The sequence below is a fragment of the Pochonia chlamydosporia genome, chromosome 1, assembly GCF_001653235.2.
Source record: "Pochonia chlamydosporia 170 chromosome 1, whole genome shotgun sequence".
NCBI lineage: Eukaryota > Fungi > Ascomycota > Sordariomycetes > Hypocreales > Clavicipitaceae > Pochonia > Pochonia chlamydosporia.
In genome coordinates, this window is record NC_035790.1 from 2,828,600 (window position 1) to 2,848,796 (window position 20,197).

General features: G+C 51.6%; 7 protein-coding genes across 7 annotated transcripts; 5 read left to right on the forward strand and 2 right to left on the reverse strand.

Moving 5' to 3' along the window:
* Positions 1 to 455: 455 nt before the first annotated feature.
* VFPPC_00714 (glutaredoxin domain-containing protein) lies at positions 456 to 1,364 on the reverse strand (the record flags this gene model as incomplete). Its single annotated transcript, XM_018280682.1, has 2 exons — positions 456 to 775; positions 830 to 1,364. 2 exons carry the CDS (start codon positions 1,362 to 1,364, stop codon positions 456 to 458), a joined length of 855 nt encoding a protein of 284 aa, XP_018148936.1.
* A 2,009-nt stretch (positions 1,365 to 3,373) lies between these two features.
* VFPPC_00715 (nucleotide exchange factor SIL1) lies at positions 3,374 to 4,615 on the forward strand (the record flags this gene model as incomplete). The annotated part of the gene is made up of 1 exon (XM_018280683.1): positions 3,374 to 4,615. One exon carries the CDS (start codon positions 3,374 to 3,376, stop codon positions 4,613 to 4,615), a length of 1,242 nt encoding a protein of 413 aa, XP_018148937.1.
* A 300-nt stretch (positions 4,616 to 4,915) lies between these two features.
* Positions 4,916 to 6,609, forward strand: VFPPC_00716 (MYND finger family protein; the record flags this gene model as incomplete). The annotated part of the gene is made up of 4 exons (XM_022428187.1): positions 4,916 to 5,422; positions 5,477 to 5,666; positions 5,718 to 6,527; positions 6,602 to 6,609. 4 exons carry the CDS (start codon positions 4,916 to 4,918, stop codon positions 6,607 to 6,609), a joined length of 1,515 nt encoding a protein of 504 aa, XP_022284689.1.
* Positions 6,610 to 10,427: 3,818 nt separating this feature from the next.
* VFPPC_12872 (PCI domain-containing protein) lies at positions 10,428 to 11,345 on the forward strand (the record flags this gene model as incomplete). Its single annotated transcript, XM_018290649.1, has 3 exons — positions 10,428 to 10,551; positions 10,708 to 10,784; positions 10,962 to 11,345. 3 exons carry the CDS (start codon positions 10,428 to 10,430, stop codon positions 11,343 to 11,345), a joined length of 585 nt encoding a protein of 194 aa, XP_018148939.1.
* Positions 11,346 to 12,278: 933 nt separating this feature from the next.
* Positions 12,279 to 13,996, forward strand: VFPPC_00717 (GTP-binding protein; the record flags this gene model as incomplete). The annotated part of the gene is made up of 2 exons (XM_018280685.1): positions 12,279 to 12,306; positions 12,375 to 13,996. The coding sequence occupies 2 exons, from the start codon at positions 12,279 to 12,281 to the stop codon at positions 13,994 to 13,996; spliced, it is 1,650 nt and encodes a 549-aa protein (XP_018148940.1).
* A 198-nt stretch (positions 13,997 to 14,194) lies between these two features.
* Positions 14,195 to 17,201, reverse strand: VFPPC_00718 (mitotic control protein dis3; the record flags this gene model as incomplete). The annotated part of the gene is made up of 2 exons (XM_018280686.1): positions 14,195 to 16,953; positions 17,006 to 17,201. The coding sequence occupies 2 exons, from the start codon at positions 17,199 to 17,201 to the stop codon at positions 14,195 to 14,197; spliced, it is 2,955 nt and encodes a 984-aa protein (XP_018148941.1).
* A 558-nt stretch (positions 17,202 to 17,759) lies between these two features.
* VFPPC_15204 (hypothetical protein) lies at positions 17,760 to 18,092 on the forward strand (the record flags this gene model as incomplete). The annotated part of the gene is made up of 1 exon (XM_018292957.1): positions 17,760 to 18,092. One exon carries the CDS (start codon positions 17,760 to 17,762, stop codon positions 18,090 to 18,092), a length of 333 nt encoding a protein of 110 aa, XP_018148942.1.
* Positions 18,093 to 20,197: the final 2,105 nt, after the last annotated feature.

Below are 20,197 nucleotides of genomic sequence, written 5' to 3' on the forward strand. Positions count from 1 at the left end.
TGCTGCCATCAGCACGTCCATATCAGGCAGGCTGTTAGCGAGATGCAGCTCTGCAGAAGGCGCCAGACCAACCCAAATCAATGGCGTTTAATCGCATGAAAAGCTGTTGCTTTAAATAAACTTTTCATAAGTATGACGTGCCTGTATATTCGGTACTTTCTGGAGACGAAACCATTACCACTCGTCTCAACACTTGACTCACCCATTCATTCATCTTCCACGAGGTATCTACGACACATGTCCACGATAAACAGCCTTTCCCAACCCTTCTCAAAACCCCAGATAACCTCCGTTTTGATATCTGTACAAGCGCCAAAACTCCGTGTACCCAATGCAGTCATCAGCCGGTGAAATGTCACACAACCCGTGCTCCATATCATATCCCGGCAAAATAAAAACCCAATACTAATACCGAAAGAAGCATAAAGTAAGGTTAGCACAGTCTGTGTCACAGATCAGGAATTGCTATCGCCAGGCGCAAACCGTTCTGAGACCTGGATGCGCTTGTTGCCCAGCATCTTAATCTTTCCTGCCAGCTTGTTCTCTCTGTCTAGCTCGACAATGTCGTCACCTCCGCCTATGCTGACTCCATTGACGAGAATGTTGGGTACGGTCCTACGACCAGTCTTTTCCCCCAAGACGGCTTGTAAAGCAGGCCCCTGTGGATGCTCGTCGAGTTCGACAACATGTGGCACGGGGGCGATGTGATACTTGTCGAGAAGGATGCCTTTGGCTGTCTTGGAGAAGGGGCAGTACGTCTTGGAAAAGATGACGACTAGTGACACGTTAGATGCCATGGGCAGCCATGATAGAGAATCGCTAAACATACCTGGTGCCTTTTTCAAAATACTACTTAACTCGGCTTCCGCCTCGCTCTCCTCCTTGGTTTCCTTGGCCTTGCCCTTGGTCTTATCTGTTGTCTTGTCTGAGTCCTTTGACAGAGCATGATCACCCGTAGTCTTGTCCTTTTTCGGCTGACCACCCGCTGAATTGCCCTGGCCTACAATCTTACTCGGGACGTCAGGCTTCAGGCCACCCTTTGTATTGGCCTTGTCCTTGGCGTCCTGCTCAGCCTTTTTCAACCGCATCTGCATCTCGGCAGCGACCTTTCTGTCATCCTCATCAACGTCGCCGTCGGCGTCCTTGTCAGCGGGGATATGGCCAGCCCTTTGGCCCGTTTTGGTGTTGATAATAGCCTGACCGGGCGGTGTGCCTTTCTTCATCCCGTCCATGGTCTTGTGGTAAAAGTCTTGTATCTTGTGCGAGTCTTGACTCGGATCGACGCCGGATGAATAGAAGAAGAAGAATACGACCGTCACAACGGCCGCCAGGACGAGCAGTCGCATTCGTCGTGGGGAAGGCATATTGAGATGAGATGTTCGGGATGCGGTTAATCAGATTTCGAACTTGGCGAAGTACCTAGGCAAGGTAGCCGGTGGTGCTGGCACAGCTTCCGTTTGAGGGTCGTCGGATGCTGGCTTTGATGCGTCGCAGCTCCGTCACGTCGTTTTTCACAGTATTTCTTGGATTCGATGACAAGAACGGGTGGATATGAATGAACGACTTGCGTTGAAGTGCGTCGACGTCAAAGTGTCGTGTGGTGAACTGGACTTTGATGTCGATTTCAGGAGACATGTCTCCAGCTTGCTGGCAATTGTGGCTGCCCATGTGGACCGTAGATATATGTAGCTCCGAGCTGTGTGATTGGGCTGCCGTCGCTGGATGTGGAGAGGCCACCAGCCATGCTGCTGCTGTGTCACCACAGCTTTAGGCATCTTTGCCGTGGCTTTCAGCGGCCGTTCAGGATCAAGGATATTTTGCAGAATTCGCAGATCGCCACCGCAACTTGGGTCCAGCATGTGATTCATCAGCCTGCTGGTATTTATAATGAGCGAATTAAAAAGGGGGGATCGCAGATCCCAATACAACTATTGTACAAAGACCAACAACTTTAAACGAACGTTGGAGTCGAAAGAGGCCACAAACCAGTGTCGACCAGACTCTAGTTATCGGCCCCCCGCATCTCAATCCAGCAGTCTACCAAACGACTGTGAGAGCAAATTCCCCTATCTTTCAACTGTTGACCCAAACCTCCTCAATTCCGTTGTTATAACTCCCAGAAAACATACTTGAGACCTACTACATAGAGAAATCCCCATCGGTCCAGCCGAGCACTACCTCAAAACCGCTTTCTAACCCACTCTGGTCGAGATTCGCTATGCAAGCGCATCGAAGTCGAATATACAACCCTGCGGACCTCGCCCCCCCTTTTGTGTATTGTTTTCGGTGGATTTATATGTGCAGATGCAGATGTTGATGCCGATGCCGGCTCCGCGTGTCCGTGAGCCCTATGTCTGTCCAGTCTCTTCAGATGAATATCTTGATGCGCATGTCGCTCGTGATTGGCTGGTGCAGCATTGATGCCGAGTGCGAGGGCGATGAGAATGATGTAGGATAGCATCGTTTCCGCCTCCCCAGTTGTATTGAAATATTGAGGGACGTTGTATCATACGAGCGAAATTCCGCTTACTCCATCAAGGAAATTGTAGTATGAAAAATATACTGCTCGGGGAAGATGATAAAGTTTGTTTGCTTGAGACTTCTCGCTTCACGGCCAAGGTCAGTTATATGCGTTTCGCAGTGCCAACCAACCTCGCCTCCTAATGGAGTGACGACACCAGGATGACAATTCATGTCTAACTTGACGTCTTCCAATTCGATGCCCGAGCTTCTTCGTCAGGAATGTAAAGCCAGCTTCCAGATTTGCAAAGCTTCAATGATCCCGCGTAAAGAGCTTCATCGTTCAAGGTGCCGCCCATTGGTATGCAATCGCCCTGCCCCGCCACCGTGGAATGGACAAGGGAGGGAAAAGAAGCACAAGGCTCATCAGTCTGCGTACTGAAGGAATTGGCATTTCAAATCACTGCAATTCAAGTGGTCAGAGTTGCTCCATCTGACTTGTTTGCTATGATATTCATACAAGTTTGGGACGCATCATCATTTTCAACATCAGTGCGGACTCTTTCCTGGGTGCATGTAAGTGGCCATGGCGTGACTAAGCGAGCCAACCAATCAGGAATTGACAGCTCGGCAATCGTAGTGGCCACTTTGCTGAGTCGCGATGGCGCTTCCACCGACTTCGATATCCACAATTATACACGCTTCGCTGTATGTGTCCTCTTCTTCGTTGACTCATTTTAGCCTGTATAAAAGTAATTTGTCGCCATTAATGTATATTTATTTTCCTTGAAACATTGAGCAGGCGGTTGGCTGATCCGTCTTCACCAAACCAAACCTCAGCAGCTCACCTCGATCGGCCTAAGAGTCTGTGCCCAAACCAGCATTGACAACACCAAACCTCACATCGCTCACAATGACTCGGCCACGCTCAACAACACATCTACCTATGATGCTAGCCATCGTCTTTGCCCTCATAGTCTGCATCTTTGCAACTCCCTCAATAGCCCAAGACTCAAGTTCAGACAAGGCTGCAAAACCAGACCTCATCTGCCACACCAGCAACCCCGATGAGTGTTACCCACGGGTCTTCCAACCAACAGATGAATTCCAAACAGTACACAATGACCAAGAACTACCCAACGGGCTTCATGTCCGGCTAAACATCTGGACCGGCCAAAAAGAAGCCAAGATCAATGTCCCCGGTGAGACGGACCCTTCTCTAGAGGGGCTACCGATTGATCAAGCCGTGGTCGTGGTTGACCCCGAGCAACAACCAGATGCGCCTAAAATTCCCAGAGGCGCACCAGAGTACGAACCCGTGGGAAAGGTGAAAGGCCCGGAGCACGAATCAGTCCACTTTTACGAGGGACTCAAGATGCTCAAGAGCGGCGTCACTAAAAACGACAAAGCATTCGATGATGCGCTAGAAGGACTGGAAGACCTCTCTCACGACTTGTACTACGGTCTCAAAGTCGCCGAGGATTCGGACGCCATCAAAGCTCTTTTGTGCCTCATGTCTGACCAGAGGGCGGCGACGGATGGAGCCATTCCTCGCGATCAACAAGCCGCTGCCATCTTGGCGGGCGCCATGCAAAATAACCCTACCGCCCTCAAGGAAGTCGTCAAGGTGTGGCCGCAGCTTGTGGACTCCAAGTGTCCCAACACCGGGGAGTCGTTGCGTCAAAGTATTTACTCGAGCGTCATTCCAGCTCGAAATGGACACGGCACCGATGACCAGCAGGCTGCTGCGCGGGTCAAGTCCAAAGTCGCCGTCATCAATGGCCTCATCAAGGATAGCATAATTCGGGCAGAATTCTTGAAGGATGGCGGCATGGCGTCGCTGCTGAGGGTATTGATGCCCGAGGGGAAGGCGTGGGCCGGGGCACAACGAAAGGCGGGCCAACTTGTTCTGGATAACTTTATGGACGAGGACATGGGCGCTGTTTTGGGACAGTGGCCGACCATTCCTAGGTTGAGCGATGAGCAGTGCCGGACTAGAGAGTCGGAGACGGCTGAGGGGTGCTGGGACTATCATGTCGGTAGGATCATGAAGGCGAGTAAGGCGGGTAAGGGAGATTGGAGTCGAGAGTTGAATAATAGACTTGCGAGCGTGAGAAAGGAGCAGAGCAAGAGGAGGGCGCATGAAGAATTGTAGAGTTGTGCGTGTTAGACCTGTACATGATGATAGACTTGTAATATACCCATTGACGACGAGCAATAACAACCAACAATTTGTGCAAACCACTGTTCATATCAGTATCCGTAAAACATTGTGATTATTGGAGTATTTGGCGTACCGTATTATTGCCAGTCGCAATGTATCATCTCATGCCGCAGGTGGCCCAACTGCCGGCCACCAACGTCAAGCCCACAAAATTTCAACCTCAACCCACCACAGCCCAGCTTCAACCATCACCAGATCCATCAACATCAACGTCAACATCCAAACACAACCATGCCATCCATAGAAACCCGTCATCATCCTATCAAGCACCGCGCCCTCCACGCCACCAGCGCCTTCAAGCCCTCGCAAATAATCCACACCTTCCATCCGCTCATCTTACACCCATCCCTCTCGCATCTCACGTCCGTCTGCACACACTGCCTTCGTCCAGGCTCACCACGCGCCTGTTCCCGCTGCCACGCTGCATACTACTGTGACGCTGCATGCCAGAAAGCAGCCTGGACAGCCGTCCACTCCAAAGAATGCAAGCCCCTCCGGCAGCGGAAGCTGGGGTCGCGCACAGGCGCTGATCTACCAACACCTGTGAGAGCGCTGGTGCAAACTCTGCTAAAACAGGAGATTGAGGATGGTGTGTCCTTGCTGGATGGGCACGTGGACAAGAGGAGAAATAACAAGAGTTGGCCGGACTTGGAGATGATGGGGATGGCGGCGTGTGCGTTTGCTGGGAGAGATGGCGGGGAGGCAGATGTACGAAGGGCAGTTGAGCTGCTTTGCAAGGTATGCTGGTATTCTCGGCTCTGAGGGTTTGATGTGGTTACTGACGATTAGTAGATCCAGACGAATGCCTTTCATAGATGGGATGTTGATCTAGGACAGGTGGGTGTGTTTTTGGAAACGACACTGGCCATGGCGAACCATTCGTGTATTCCAAACGCTGTGGTCCAGTTTGTGGGAAGAAAGGCGATTTTGAGGGCCGAGACGGCCATTCAGACTGGTGATGAGATTGAAATCTCATACACGGGTACGTGTAGATGTTATTTCGTGAGTGAGTGAATCTGCTAACTTAGGGTAGATTGTACAATGCCATTGTCGACACGGAGAGAAGCACTATTGCAGTATAGCTTTGAGTGCACTTGCGATAGGTGCATAAATGACTTGAATGTGTACCAAGTCTGTTCAAAATTAGTGCGGCATGCAAACGCAGATACGCTCAGTGTTGCAGACGTATCCAATGTCGATAACCACCCAGCAGTCACGGATAAACGCATACAAGGCATTGCGGCGAAACACACTACGGAACCAAACCAGTTACCAGAAACACTCTCTGAACGTCACAGAGCCTTAGTAGCAGAATACAAGTCTAACAAGACCCTCATCGATGACGACCTATGGGCTGTATCACCAGTCCCGCAACTCCTCACGGAAACTTCAATCTACTTTGCCGAACAGAATAACTTTGCCTATGCGCTGGCAGTGGCATCCGTGGTTGCAGTATCGTGCGATCCATACCGCTACGTGACGCCTTTTCACCCCGTTCGCGTAAAGAATCTCTTGATGATAGCGAAGCTATTGGCTAATACCGCTGAGAACATGGGGAGTGCTATAACAACAACCAAGGGTGTGCTGAACCAGAAACTTCAAGAAGCGCTGGCAGATATTGATCAGGTATCCCTGTGCCAAATGCTTCTCCTCATGGTTGTCAAAATGTGTCCAGGGGAGCTAGCAGAATGGGAACTATGCGTGTCGGCGAGGGAGATGTTGGCTGATATTGCGAGACTGCCTGGCCGAGGGAAGGAGTTGTCTCTGATAAATAGCTGGGGCGTTGATGGGGATCTTGAGGAGTCCAAACTGTTTTACGAGTATGCTGTAGTCAAACAGGTTGGTACGTTGGGGGAATTGGGGAGGAATCTAGTCAGGGAGGTGTATACTACTGAATGGGCACAGGTTGCCAGTTAGTCAATTAGACGTGTCTCGTTGATATATTTCAAACTTCCAAGAGGTTGCCATTGGTACGAGATGAAGAAGAGACATGCAAGTGAAGTTGGAACGATCCGGACAACGATCCGGACAACGATCCGGACAACGATTGGACCATAATTGACAAGTAATTCTGTTGGACGGTATGCCGGGGACTGAGATCCAACTTTCAAGGCAAGTCACCACCGAGCGCATTGCTTCGTCAAAGATGGAAGAGGCAACACCTGCTTCCAAATGTGATGCACAATGAGACTACAATCTGCAGCCTTGCCAAATATAACTCGGTATGTGAATTCGTAGTTCACCTCGGTCACCCTGGAGCAAGCACCGCCAGGCAATGGCTAGTCTACTTACTCCATTGCTGCAATCAGTCTGGCTGCCTGCGCCACAGGAACTGGTGGTCCATGCCACCCATCATGACGGGCAATACCCCTGTATTTTGGTGTGGAGAGCCATAGAACAGCTGCAGACGCTGAGTGCTAAGGACGGGAGCGATCAGATCGACCAAGGATGCTGCAGGGTGGTGCTGGCTCCGTTGTCATTGTAGCATCAAGAGGTGTGGGGGGTTGTCTAGCTCGTCAGATACGAGGCTGGATGCCGCTACCGTTGAGCCAACTTGGCATCCCAAAGTTTCATTCCTCCTCCATCAAGCCATGTGGCGGCCAACCTGGTTGCTCGTGAAGGGTGCTCGGCACGACCAACCTTTCATCTTTTTCGTTGCATTGGACTTGTCTGACCAGCTAACAGTCGGACGTAGGGTCAGTATATCAACTTCAAGGGCCCGGGAAATCGGAATTCAAACCTGCCTGGTGTTGCTCTCGGGTTACGGCAAATCGGTAAGCCAGTTTGCCTTCCCATTTCCCAACTGTTAGGCCCAACTTTGTCGTTTGTCTTTGTACGGAGTGCAGTTGATGCGGTTGCTCATGTGCTCCCCTTCGCTCAAGCTATGGGCTCCTCAGCGACTAACGCACAGACGTCGACGGATGCCATGGCAACTCAGGAACTCTTCTCACCACCATTCCAGTACGCAGGGCCAGCGTGAGGTTCCTGGTGGCTGGTTGGGCTTTCAATTAGCGGCCATTATTGGCGGGTCTAACCGGACAATCGACTTTTCACGAATGCAGTGGAGCTCCATGAATGGTTACTGGCTGCATGGAGCCTCCAGATGTCGAGGACCAAATGCACCGGGCCGCTAAAAGGTTTCCAACAATGTGACCCAGTTTGGAGCGCTGGACGCAGGCATGGTGAAGCCGCCAAGCCCCAAGTCGATGTTCATCGGCAAAGCCGGCTCAGGGCGAGAACTGTATTGATGAAAGCTAGAGTTGGCGGACTGTTGCCAACAGGTGCTATTCTCTGAAGAGAATGTTCTTGTAATGAACAATGCTGTGACTCACTGTTCGTGCGACGGCCGCCCCAACGAAATTGCTAATATTGGGAGCCCAAATAACCACGATGACATACGGAGTAGAGAACGACAAAAGGAAGCATCATACCTAGTACGCACACAGAGGGGCAACAAGGTTTTCTGGTGCCTGTCCACTGTGAGCAACCAAGCTGAAGAAGAACGCTATCTGATTGCGTGTGACATTGATGTGCTGCCTCCGCCCTTGCGTCACGTCGTCCAGCCTCAGAAAATCGGCGATATTAGCCGCTTGCGTGTCGTTGTTTGGGGCATGTAATTTGGAGTTTGCTACATGCCCACCACATGCTCCAAGGCCACAGGCTTGTTTGGCTGGACACTCGACTTCCACCGGCTTCCCCATGTAACCCCTCAATGACAGAAAGATGGCTTTTTGGGGCATGACGGCTGGGATGGGGAAGGTTGCTGTTTGAAGAACTGGCCCCTGTGCATGAGGCGCATGCAGGTCAACAAGATTCTGCTGGTAGCCGTGCAACTCCGCATCAATTGGAGAGAAATAGCTTTGTTGACAGCTTTTCAATTGACCACAGGCGAAAAGTGTAATACGAAGCTGGTGCAAAGCCCAGCACTCACTGATGTCGACAATGAAGGTCCAATTGAGCCCATTCGACAATCCAATGATGCGCCTAACCAAGGCTTACATGGTGAAACTGAGCCTTGTCCCATCAATCAACGTGATGGATGCGTGCTGTCTCAAAACCCTCGCAAGTCAACCCAGGGCCACCACACCTTGTCCATGTGATTGAAGGCACTTGTCCCTCGCGATAACAGTTGCGCTACAGTGGCCAGGTGCCCATCACCCTGGCAGGCATAGTGTCATGGTGCTTCAAAAAACAGAATCTGAATCAGAAGGTCTGCTTGAACGGAGGAGGCGATGAATTGATTGTGTGCTTCAGAGATGAGGGCCAAACATGGGCCGTTCCAGCCAGACAATGCCTGCCACAAGCCCACCACAGAGTATGCTGAAGGCTGTCCGCGATAGACGAGCGTCATGGACACCCTGGCAACCAAATATCTCTCCATGCTATGCTCTGTGCCCTTGTTCTCGGTGAAGGATATCCTGGCTGTTGAAGACGACTCGCCATCACTTGTTGAGGTACAATTCTCTGCGGACTACTCCGTACTGCGACGCAGAATCTGCCGCGGACGGCAAGGCTGCGAAACAGCTTGCCAACTACGTAATACCTCGTGAATAGTGGAATGACCGAGGGACGATTTCATCGCTGTAGTGGAGAATATCGGACTCTGGCGGCCGCCTGTCCCTTGTCTCCCATCTGGCCATCCATGTTATCTTGTTGCGTATTTGGACATGGGTGTGGCTCTTCAGAGACACTTAGCGCCACGCCGAGACTCACTTGCCACCGACCCAGGTTAGTTGGTTTTAGTCGTTGGGGCCAAAGGATGTCCACTGCGAGTGGTAATCAGAAAAGCGATGAGTGAAAATTTCGGCATGGAGACGGATCAATTGATGGGTGCGGCAATATGGAGCAGATTGTTGTCAGCTGGCTGGTACTCCGAAATTTGGGCTGTTGGCTCCAGGTAATATACTAGGTAGCTGGGTGCGAGACGGCGGCAAATTGGCGAAAGAAAGGAAGCAATTGAAAAGAAGAGGGCAGGAAGAAGAGGAAAATACAGGTGGTTGAGGTCGACACGATGTCAGCGAACGCCCATGTTGAGGTCTGGTTGTCTGCATGGAGAAGCTGGCTTGATGCTGGTACGAGCTCTGACCCCGGTCTTTTGGCAAAGTTCCGATGTGACCAGAGGTCAACTGGTACTAGACATGGTGACAAGGAGCTCCGTAATACCTGCCTCAATGCTGTGGACTCGCTTTTTCTGTCGCCGCCAAGCCGCGCATGGAGCCTGGCTAGACAATGGCCACAGACTAGCAACAGAATGATCAAATGAAGTCAGGTTCCATTTCTGGCCCGACCCCCGGTTGCAGTCTGTCAGTGTGTTGCGTTGCCCTTGCTCCGTGGGCCATGTCTCGTTGGTTGGTCTTGGCCTTCGAAGGTGTGAAGTCTGGTCTGGTCTGGCCTGGTCTGGTCTGGCCTGGTCTGTTCTGCTCTGGAGTGAAGCAAAGTCCGTCGAGCACCTGCCGGCCTCTTTTTTTACGACTGGTTGCCCCCATCGACTCTCCGATTGCTTTTCTTTTGGCTTCCTCTTTTTTTCACTCTCTTCTCACCACCACTCAATCATCACATCCAAGCATCGTCAAGCTATCCGCTACCCAAGTGACACTGATTTGCAGCTTCTGAAGCTCTACTCGCATCTGTAGCGCTGCTCGTCTTTGACAGCACGCCTAGTTTTTTTTTCTCTCTTACACACCACACCTCGCAACAGCTTAGATACCCCCAACCAAACAAGTCTCTCACACATTCGATCGCAATGCGTTTCTCTGCAGCTCTCGTCGCCTTGGCTGCTGCCTCGGCTCAGGCCCAAACCAAATACAACTACACCAGCGAGTTGGACATGACTATTGATCCCAACACTGTTCCCCAGACTGAACGAGGTAGGTAGCTGTCTCGCGACCGACATCCCCGTTGGGCTGCGTTGTGTTGGGCCGTCCATTCCATGATTGTCTTCCATGACTGTACTGCCTCAACTCGACTCAAAACTGTCAAGTCTGAATCACTACGGATTTTTGCTAACAATGCCTTTTCTACAGCCACTTGGTGCCAGGGTCAGACTAACACTTGTCGACTTCTCTGCAATGCTGATGCTGCTGTCAACAGCTGTTCCGAGGTACGTAGCTTGTGTTATTGACACACACACACACTCTCTCTCTCCCTCTCTCTCTCTCTCTCTCTCTCTCTCTCTCTGTGGCTCTCTCTTGCCCGTTTGCGCAAGCAATTCACAATAATGGGTCGCTTTCCGTCTTTGGGAGACTCTGAAGCAACATTGTGCTGATCCTTGCCACAGTCAACCCTCAAGTGGAACTGCACTTGCTCCTCCAACAGCTCGACCCCCGGCATTCAGTACTACAAGCAGACCATGCCCTTCTACATTTGCCAGGCACTCTTCTCGCAATGCATCACCACCAACGCCGGCAATGCCCAGGGTCAGGACGTTTGCAACAACAACATTAAGCCTCTCTGCGCCAAAAACGATCCCCCTAAGAGCCCTATTGGCGACAGCAGCGGCGGCAGCTCCTCGACCACTGATGCCTCCAAGCCCACTCAGACCGGTGGCAGTAACACTCAGGTGACGACCACCAGCTCCAAAGGTCTTGCTGGTCCTACCATGGCCCCCGTGGGCAACGGCGTCTTTGTTGCTGCCATGGGCCTGATGGCTTACATGCTCTAGATGGGCTGAGGGCAATCTGAGCGCTGTCTGCAATGGTATTTGGCGCCCTGTTTCAAGGTCTGGTCTCGCGACTCGCCTTGCCCAAGAGCCAAACGCTGCCTTCGATTCTCTGTACCCACTTTGTTACCCAGTAGTACCTTTTTGTGTGATTTTTTCAATACGCTCACTTACGACCCACAAACGACGGAATGATTGAAGGGTTCTTATGCTATTTATTTGGCAACGGCCGATGGAGGAAGAAGCTGAGTCAGCTGCCATCTGTGACCTCACGGGCACTGCTGGGTGTGCTGGTGTCGAGTCGACTGGAGGATGGAGAACGTTGATGGCAAGACTGGGAGGGGACGCACAGAGAGACACTGTTTTGGTGTTTGGTTTTAATTCGAGATACATCATAGCAAGAGGCGAACTGGAGTAGTAGGAAAAGATTATTTTTTTGAGACAAGGACAATAATACCACTGTCGTCTCCCAATTGGTCCCGCATGTGAATTGTGATTGTAGTGACTGATCGCGGGGAGCCCAAGTTTTGGGCGGAAGGCTGATACGGTGTAGATTGATGAAAACTAACGTCTGGTCGAATCGACAATTGCAAGCTAATCTTCAACAGTCGCCAACTGTTGTCAACGGCTGCACGTTTCAAGCGCACTGATGGACCGTGGCTGGCAAGGTTGAGCCTCGTTTTAATAATGGCACTGGGGCGATTTGATGACGGGCCAGCGCTAAAACGGGCGAAACTTGGTGGTTTGGTCCCTGGAACCTAGCTGGACTACATTGTGGAGAAAAAAGGCGGTCAAGCAGATTTTGTCGGCAGAATCTCCATCCCACTTAATTTTTTTTACATAGCCTAGCCACACACATTGTGAGAGCCTCCATCCAGCCTTTTGTCGGTCAAGACCAATTTTCTTTCATCATAGTCTTGGGTTGTGCTGCACACCATGGCGGGAACAATTAACAAACCAAAGAGTGAGTTCCCGTTCCTTCATATCACCCAATTCAATGTGACTGCGCCGCAATCTAACTGTCACTTGCAGAACCCAAGTCCAAGAGGGGCACGACTCGTCTCCGAAACAAGATTGAAAAAGCGTCGGCAGCCAAACAGAAGAAGCAGCGCAAGCTCGCCAAAAATAACCCAGAATGGCGATCCAAGTTAAAAAAGGATCCCGGTATCCCAAACTTGTTCCCGTACAAGGAGAAGCTGTTGCAAGAAATTGAAGAGAAGCGAATGAGAAAGGCGGCCGAGGCAGAGAAGAAGAGGGAAATGGCAAAGGCGGCCAGAACTGGCACTGTCCAGGGGAAAGCCGAGGAAGAAATGGAAGATGCTGAGAACGCCGTGGGCGACGCTGGGGCCATGGACGATGAATTCATGGACGAGGATGTGGACGAGTCGAATCCCATGGCTGCACTGCTGGCTAGCGCGAGGGCTGCAGCGGTGCAGTACGATAAGGATTTGGCGGACAGCGATGGCATGGACGACGACGATGAGGAGGACGACGACAGCGATGATGCAGGGCACGGCGGTTTGAACGACATGTCTGTCGGCCAGGCTTCCTCTCGCAAGACGTACGACAAGGTCTTTAAGCAGGTTGTTGAGCAGGCGGATGTGGTTTTGTATGTGTTGGACGCACGAGATCCAGAGGGTACTCGGTCACGAGAGGTTGAGCGAAGCATCATGGCCGCTGCTTCTGGTGGCAAGCGTCTCATCCTGGTTCTCAACAAGGTCGATCTGATCCCGCCCAAGGTCCTGCGAGACTGGCTCGTCTACCTGCGACGGTATTTCCCCACGCTGCCTCTGCGTGCGTCTGGTGCTGCGCCAAACGCCCACGTCTTCAACCACCGCGACTTGACTGTCCAAAGCACATCGGCAACCCTGTTCAAAGCGCTCAAGAGCTTCGCTGCCAGCCGTCAACTAAAGCGCGCCGTGTCCGTTGGCGTCATTGGGTACCCCAACGTCGGCAAATCCTCCGTAATAAACGCCTTGTTGAGCAGAATGAGCGGCAAGGGCGGCAGCTCCTCCAAGGCGTGTCCTGCTGGTGCCGAGGCTGGCGTCACCACAAGTATTCGCAGCGTCAAGATCGACAGCAAGCTGACACTCCTCGACTCTCCTGGTGTTGTCTTCCCATCCTCCTCGTCCATCCAGTCCGGCGGGCTCGTCAACCTCAAGAACGCAACTGAAGCGCATGCCCATCTTATTCTACTTAATGCCGTTCCCCCTAAGCAGATTGACGACCCCGTCCCCGCAGTCAGCTTGCTGATCCGTCGACTGTCCTCATCGCCAGATCTGATGCAGAAGCTCACGGATGTATATGACATTCCTGCCCTTTTGCCCAACCGACTGGACGGCGATGTTACGACCGATTTTTTGGTGCAGGTCGCTCGCAAGAGAGGTAGATTGGGTCGCGGCGGTGTTCCGAATATCAATGCGGCGGCAATGGCTGTCGTGACGGACTGGCGGGATGGGCGTATCCAGGGATGGGTTGAGCCGCCTGCGTTGACTGGCGAGGTGGCTGCTACGGGTAATAAGAAGCTCAAGAATGCGGGTGAGGATGAGGTCATGCCTGATCAGAAGGAGATTGTTACGGAGTGGGCTGCTGAGTTTAAGCTTGATGGGCTGTGGGGGGATGGTGCTGCCGGGGAGGATGCTATGGAGGAGTAAGTGGCATGAAATGAATTGGGTTTCTCTTTTTAAACATGTATGGCGTTTGGGGATAAAGGATTAGATACATTCTATCATTTAAAAGTGCTCAAATTCAGACCAGTGACTCAAACTCTCTATGTGACCATTCTTCTTGTGTATTCAATGCTACGCCATACGCCTTGAGCCTTTTCTGTCATTCATCTACTTCACTTCCATCTATGCACTAATCAATTCCATTTTAACACCCCTCTTGCCGGTCCTCTCATCCTTTTCATCCATAACTCTAACCTTGACCTTTTGGAACAACTCGACCTTCAAGTCCTTGCTCCCCCTGGTAACAAGCGTGTAAGTCTCGGCGTCAAACTCACTCTCGGGCTCAGGTTCCGCCAAGTCCCTCAACCTGATGAGTCCTTCGATTCCAAATCTCGGCACTAGCACGACGAACCCGTTGCTGAAAATCTTCATGACAAACGCCTCTTCCTCTGCCACGTTACCCTTCAGTGCCTGCCCCACATAGTATGCTGTACTTGCGCGGCCGGCCATCTGGGCGTTTCTATGGCGGACATTGATATTCTTGCAAACGGCTTCGAGACGGCCCCTGCTGCGGACAGAAGGGTGGACGGCCTCGTAGCCAATGGCGGCGGCGAGTTGTCTGTGGGCGAGGAGATCTGCGTATCTACGGATGGGTGACGTGAAGTGCGTGTAGATTTCTGAGGCGAGACCGTAGTGCCGGAATTCGGGGTAGGCTTGGGTCCCAGAGCAGAAGTACTCGGCGGACATCATGCAGCGGGTGGCCATGATACGGACCAGAGTGTTGAAAAAGGGGTCCGACTTGTCGACACAGGCGTCGAGGGAGTCGGCAAGGGCCTTGGAAGAATCTGTGCGGAGTTCGAGGCCTCGCTTGACGCGTAGCTGGTCGGCAAGCTCGTCAAAGTTGGTCTTGGGGGGTGCGGCGTGGCGACGCAGGATGGCGGTCTGTGGGAATGCGTCGTAGATTTTGGCGGCGACGCTAATGTTGGCGAAGAGCATGAATTCTTCGACGAGCGAGTTTGTGTCGAGAAGCTGCTTGGTGGTGACGTCGATAGGGTCAGAGGTTTCCGACTCCATCTGGACCTTGACTTCGGGCGAGGAGAGACTGAGGGCGCCGGCATCCATGCGCTTCTTCTTGAGCTTCTTGGAGAGCGCGAGAAGCATGCGCATCCCGTTGGTGAGGTCGTCTTGCTGGGAGGAGTCGTCGATGCGCAGCTGGGCTTGTTCGTAGCTGAACGCTTCGCGCGACTTGATGACGGACTTGGTGAAGCGGACATTGACAATTTCGGCGTTATCGTCCAGTTCCCAGAGGACGGAGAAGGCGTAGCGCTCGACGTAGGGCTTCAGCGAGCAAAGGTCGGTGCCCAGGAGGGGCGGAAGCATGTCGATACGCTTGTCGACGAGGTATACCGTTGTGCCGCGGATGCTAGCTTCGGTGTCCATGGCGTTGGCGGGCTTGACAAAGTGTGACACGTCGGCAATGTGCACGCCGACTTCAGTGTTTCCGTTGGGAAGCTTGCGCGCGTGCAGCGCATCGTCAATGTCCTGACAGCCCACGGGGTCGATACTGCAGATGAGAAGGCCTCGGAGATCTTCTCTGTCTTTCCAGCCGGGGTCGTCCGTACTCGCAGGTACTTTCCAATCGTGGCCCTCCTTGGGCAGGCAATCCAAGACGGTCTTGGGGAACGGTCGGTACTGGACATCCCATTCCAAGAGCAGGGCTTCTGTTTCGGCCGCCTTGGTCTCAAGTTCGCCCAGTGAGCGGACAAAGTGACCGACTGGGTGTCTCGAGTCTCGGTCCCAGGCGTCAATGGTGACCAGCAGCCGCTTCCCAAGGAGTTCTGATACTTGTCGGGTTCGTAGTCGAATCTTGGGAATCTTCTTGTCCATGGGAATGAGAAAAACGCTGTCTTGCTTACGACCCTGCGACGAAGAAGATTTGCTGGCTGAGGACGGGTCAATATGTCCGACGTATTGACGCCAGTTTCGCTTGATCACTCCCACCACCCTGGCCGTCGGTTGCAATTGGCTTTCTGACGAGGACTTGTGTGTACGCTTGGCTTCCTCCTGCAGTGCTTTTCGTTCCTTGTCCGACACAAAGTCATCTCGTTCTTCGGTATCGGCATTTTCATTCTTGGTGATGTTGTCTTCTTCGATAATCTTGGTAGACGGTTCCTTCCACTTGTCTTGGGGGAGAAGCTCGACAACGACAACATCGCCATCAACGGACCGGTTGATGCTCTCGCGGCCGAGAATAAGAAGGGGTTTGGAGAAGGCGGGCACTTTGATGGAGCCTTCGAGGTAGTTGTATGGTGAGACGTTGAAAATTCCCTGGTGCATCAAACCAGCCTTCACACCGGTCATCATCTTCGAGAGGCTATAGTACTCGGGATACAGCATCTGCGATGGTCGGTGGAAACCACCCTGGCTCTGTGCCTCGGCCACCATGTCAAGCAACTTGTCCCCATCTTCCAAGCTGCCGACATAGTCTCTCAGGGAGAGTGCGTTGAGCCCCTGGCTGCGTGCTTTTTTGAGGTTCTCCTGGTCATCGCTCAGCATCACAATGGCGGGAATCTTGCCCGCTTTCATCTGCGCCAGATGCTCGCCATACCACTTGACAGCTAAGCGGACGGCACGGTCGTTTCTGTCATTAACACTCTCATTTGGCTCACGGTTTACATACGTCTCCAGCCGAAAGTCGTTGAAAAACACATAAAATCGCTTGTCTTCGCTTTTGGTGAGTCCAATCAGCCGGTTATACAATGGAAGAGACCGGTTTCTAAGTTCCTCCAAGACCGTCTGCAAAACGATGACATCGTAGAATGCAGAACTTTGCTCAAAAAGATCCATTGCGTTGAGAAGGGCGTTTGTATCTGGCACTAGGTAGTGCCCTTGAGGGAAAGCCTTGGTTCCTGCGGGCTTCTCCGACAGCACAAACGGCTGAACTGTTGTGTTGTTAGTATAATAATTCGAAAGTACACGAAAAGTTCGTCATACTTTGTTGAGATGCATTTCTAGGAGCTCCCACTAGGCAGGCCTTGCAAATTTTGGAAGAGCACGGAATGTCGGTTCTGAGATAAACTTCTCTCACGATTTTTTGGACCTTGCCGCTGCGCGTGGAGCGTACATAGACTTTACTTGAAATGTTGGAGGCAAGGGGATCTCCCTCGTGAGATCGTTTCAAGCTCGTCATGGCGACGTTGTTTTGTTCCGGTTGATGTCCTTGAAAATTGTCGATGCAGGGAAGATATGGAGCGTTTAGCAGGCGAATCAAACGTGACATTGCGCTTGCTTATCGATAGCATGTGGCGAGCTGACTCTACTGCCTCAATGCCAGTTCATGAGCTAGAGGATAAGACTGCCGCTGTTTTCATTTAATATCTACCGACTTCTACTTTGTTCAAATTTACAGACGAATGCAAAATCGAACACAGCATCCAATCCGAGACTGTGATTGTGATGCCAAACAGATGAATGTCGTGCCACGTGATGTGAGATCACGTGATGATGCAAAGTACGTGAAGCTTCTGGGATTATCAACGACATGGATTGTCGAAAACATCGATATTCGCACAATAAATTGGCTGTATACAGTGTTCCAACTTACCGAAAACTCGCCATTCTCATAACCAAACCCTAAAATATATGCGAACTCATCTTCGACCGGAACCAACGAACCGTAATGTATGGAGTAATGTTGTCATTTCTGAAGCCAAACGCCGGCAGCTCACTTACCCTAACCACTTGAAAGATGGCAACAAAAATCACTTTCACAAGGTCAACCAGACCCGCCCTTTCATCAGATTCGATGTCACTGTCAATTCCACCACTTACAATCCCAGACCATGCAAGCTATGTTCGACATCAGACGGAGAGGCATCACGACTGCATCTGGACTGCATCTACTCCGTACTCCAACACCATTTGCTGCATACCCTCACGACCTCGTGATAAACCGGTTACGTCTGCCATTATCGCAGCCCGAAAGTCCGGGCAGCCCGGGACACAGAGTTTGTCTGCCACATCAAGAGCCAAGTTTACGCAACTAACCTACCTCCCACGTAACCTCGAGTGCATGTCTTAGCTGCAAGACCAGGGTTAGGGGTTCAAGAAAGTCAAGAAAATCCAAATAATGACTGATTGCGCCACAGATGGTCCTCGTACTCATCAAAACCGGGGCTTGGGGTTAGCAGGAGGCTGGCCATTCGGAGATGTTGGTGGCCATATGACCACTTTGACGGAACCACCTCTAGTTTTCTTCTTGTTGAAACCGCGAGTTTTATTGGCTCTTGGGGTGCACCGCACTTTTCCCTGCTGGTTAGTTCTCTCTCCCAGTTATACTCCAGATACGCGGATCAGATGGTCGCGGCCTGCTTGATACTCCATGTCCAGGCTTCATTCGATGAAAGCGGCTCATGTATGATGATGGTGCAGCAAACCATTGATTCCATGATGGCACTACCCCACTCCATGACAAGCACAAGGGGCAAATACATGGCCATCGGACAAAGGTCGCACTATCACGATGAGGATAAGGTGGACAAAGAAAGAGAACAACAGCTCAACTGCGACGACAAGTCAGTTGGCAAATGACAGCCTCTTGTCTGTGCACGGCATGGGCCGTAGGATGGACCAAGAGTTCAACGAATCAGCTCCAAAGACGTTTGGATTTGGATCATGAGCCAAAAGGGTCCCATCCTTCTCAGATCAGTGTAAGTCGGCTGTCTCGGTGACATAGCCCTCCACCACGCCGCTCCTTCGAACGGTGAGGCAAGATACGGTCTTCACATCTGCGGCCAGGCATGCTGGTGACGGTGATGGTGGTGGGGTACGCAACTCGACCCATGATTTGCCGTTCTGTGGGCCGCGAGGTCACGGTGTCGTCGAGGGATGCAACAGTCCGCAGCCAATAGTTGCGTCAAAAGGATGATCGTTTTCTGTGAAGATCAAGGAATCCAGGGTTTTGTTTTGGCAGTGCAACTTGTAGCTGCTTCTCACGGGTCTATCTGACCGACACTCCGTCAACTCTACATTGGTGAGAATGTATTTCCAAATCCACCAAAAGACAAGCCCTGGAGATCATCCTTGGCAAACAGATGCCATCCATATCGGAACTGCAAAAGTGTCTCGTAAATGCAATGCGGCAACCTTGTACTTGGCTCTCGCCGGCGCCGTACCTTTGGTCGTGAACCGCATTGTGCTTTCCGTGCAAGTTTCTCGGCCTTCTAGCAGAATGTCTCACAAACTACCAGAGCTGATGACAGACGGGCCGACAAAGCTATCATCTACAACCCGATAACACTCGGGAATACCTGATAAAGGATAATCATGCCTGAGACAAAGTGCATACGTAAGTCATCTCTGATTCTGAGAGGCAGCCTCGTTAGATACGAGTACTGGGCCAAATACAGTACCAGATGTCGTCTGATCATGAGACGATATCCATTTTCAAGGCTAGCACTCGATATTCAGCTGTAACCGTCATGATGACGCCACCCGATCTGGCGGTGGAGGTAACAAGAAAAATGCAAGTTGCCGCGCGCAGCTTTCTATTCCTTTGTGCGAGTATATGGAAGATTGAAGGGAATGCCTGCTGGATCGAGGCCGCTGCTGAATGTCTCACGATATTGCGCTACGTTGTCTGACTGTCCTGTCTGCTCTTGTCTCGAACTCCATCCGGCGAGACCTATTTTTACACCACCGAATACAACAATGACATCGCCACTTTGTCTGACTTTTATGCTTTTCGGTCCAGAAGTTTAAGCTGCCTTGACATTTATCAGCTGCCATGTGAATCAATGCAAGTTGAGGTAAAAGGGTTCAAGACAATAAGGACATATTTAGCTGGCAACATTCCAATGACGACACTATCCTTCAAGTAGTGCTGATAACACTGGGCATGTTCGTGGCCACATAAGTACACAGGCGCCGAGTTCATTGCAAGGGATAGATTTCCGCCGAACGTAAGCCGAATAGAAGCATCACAAGGCTCGACGTTTTGTTTAGGGTGGCGAAGAGCATGTTGCTACATACCCATTTGGTGTCTTCCGAACCCCTAACGAAGTTTGTATCTGCGTCAAGGACTCGTTGCTCTCCTAACAACGTAGTTGCGGATCAGAGTACACAGCTGGCGGAGAGATTACACAGTATCTGAAACGCTCACTGTGCGTTTGAATCATCAGCTGAGAC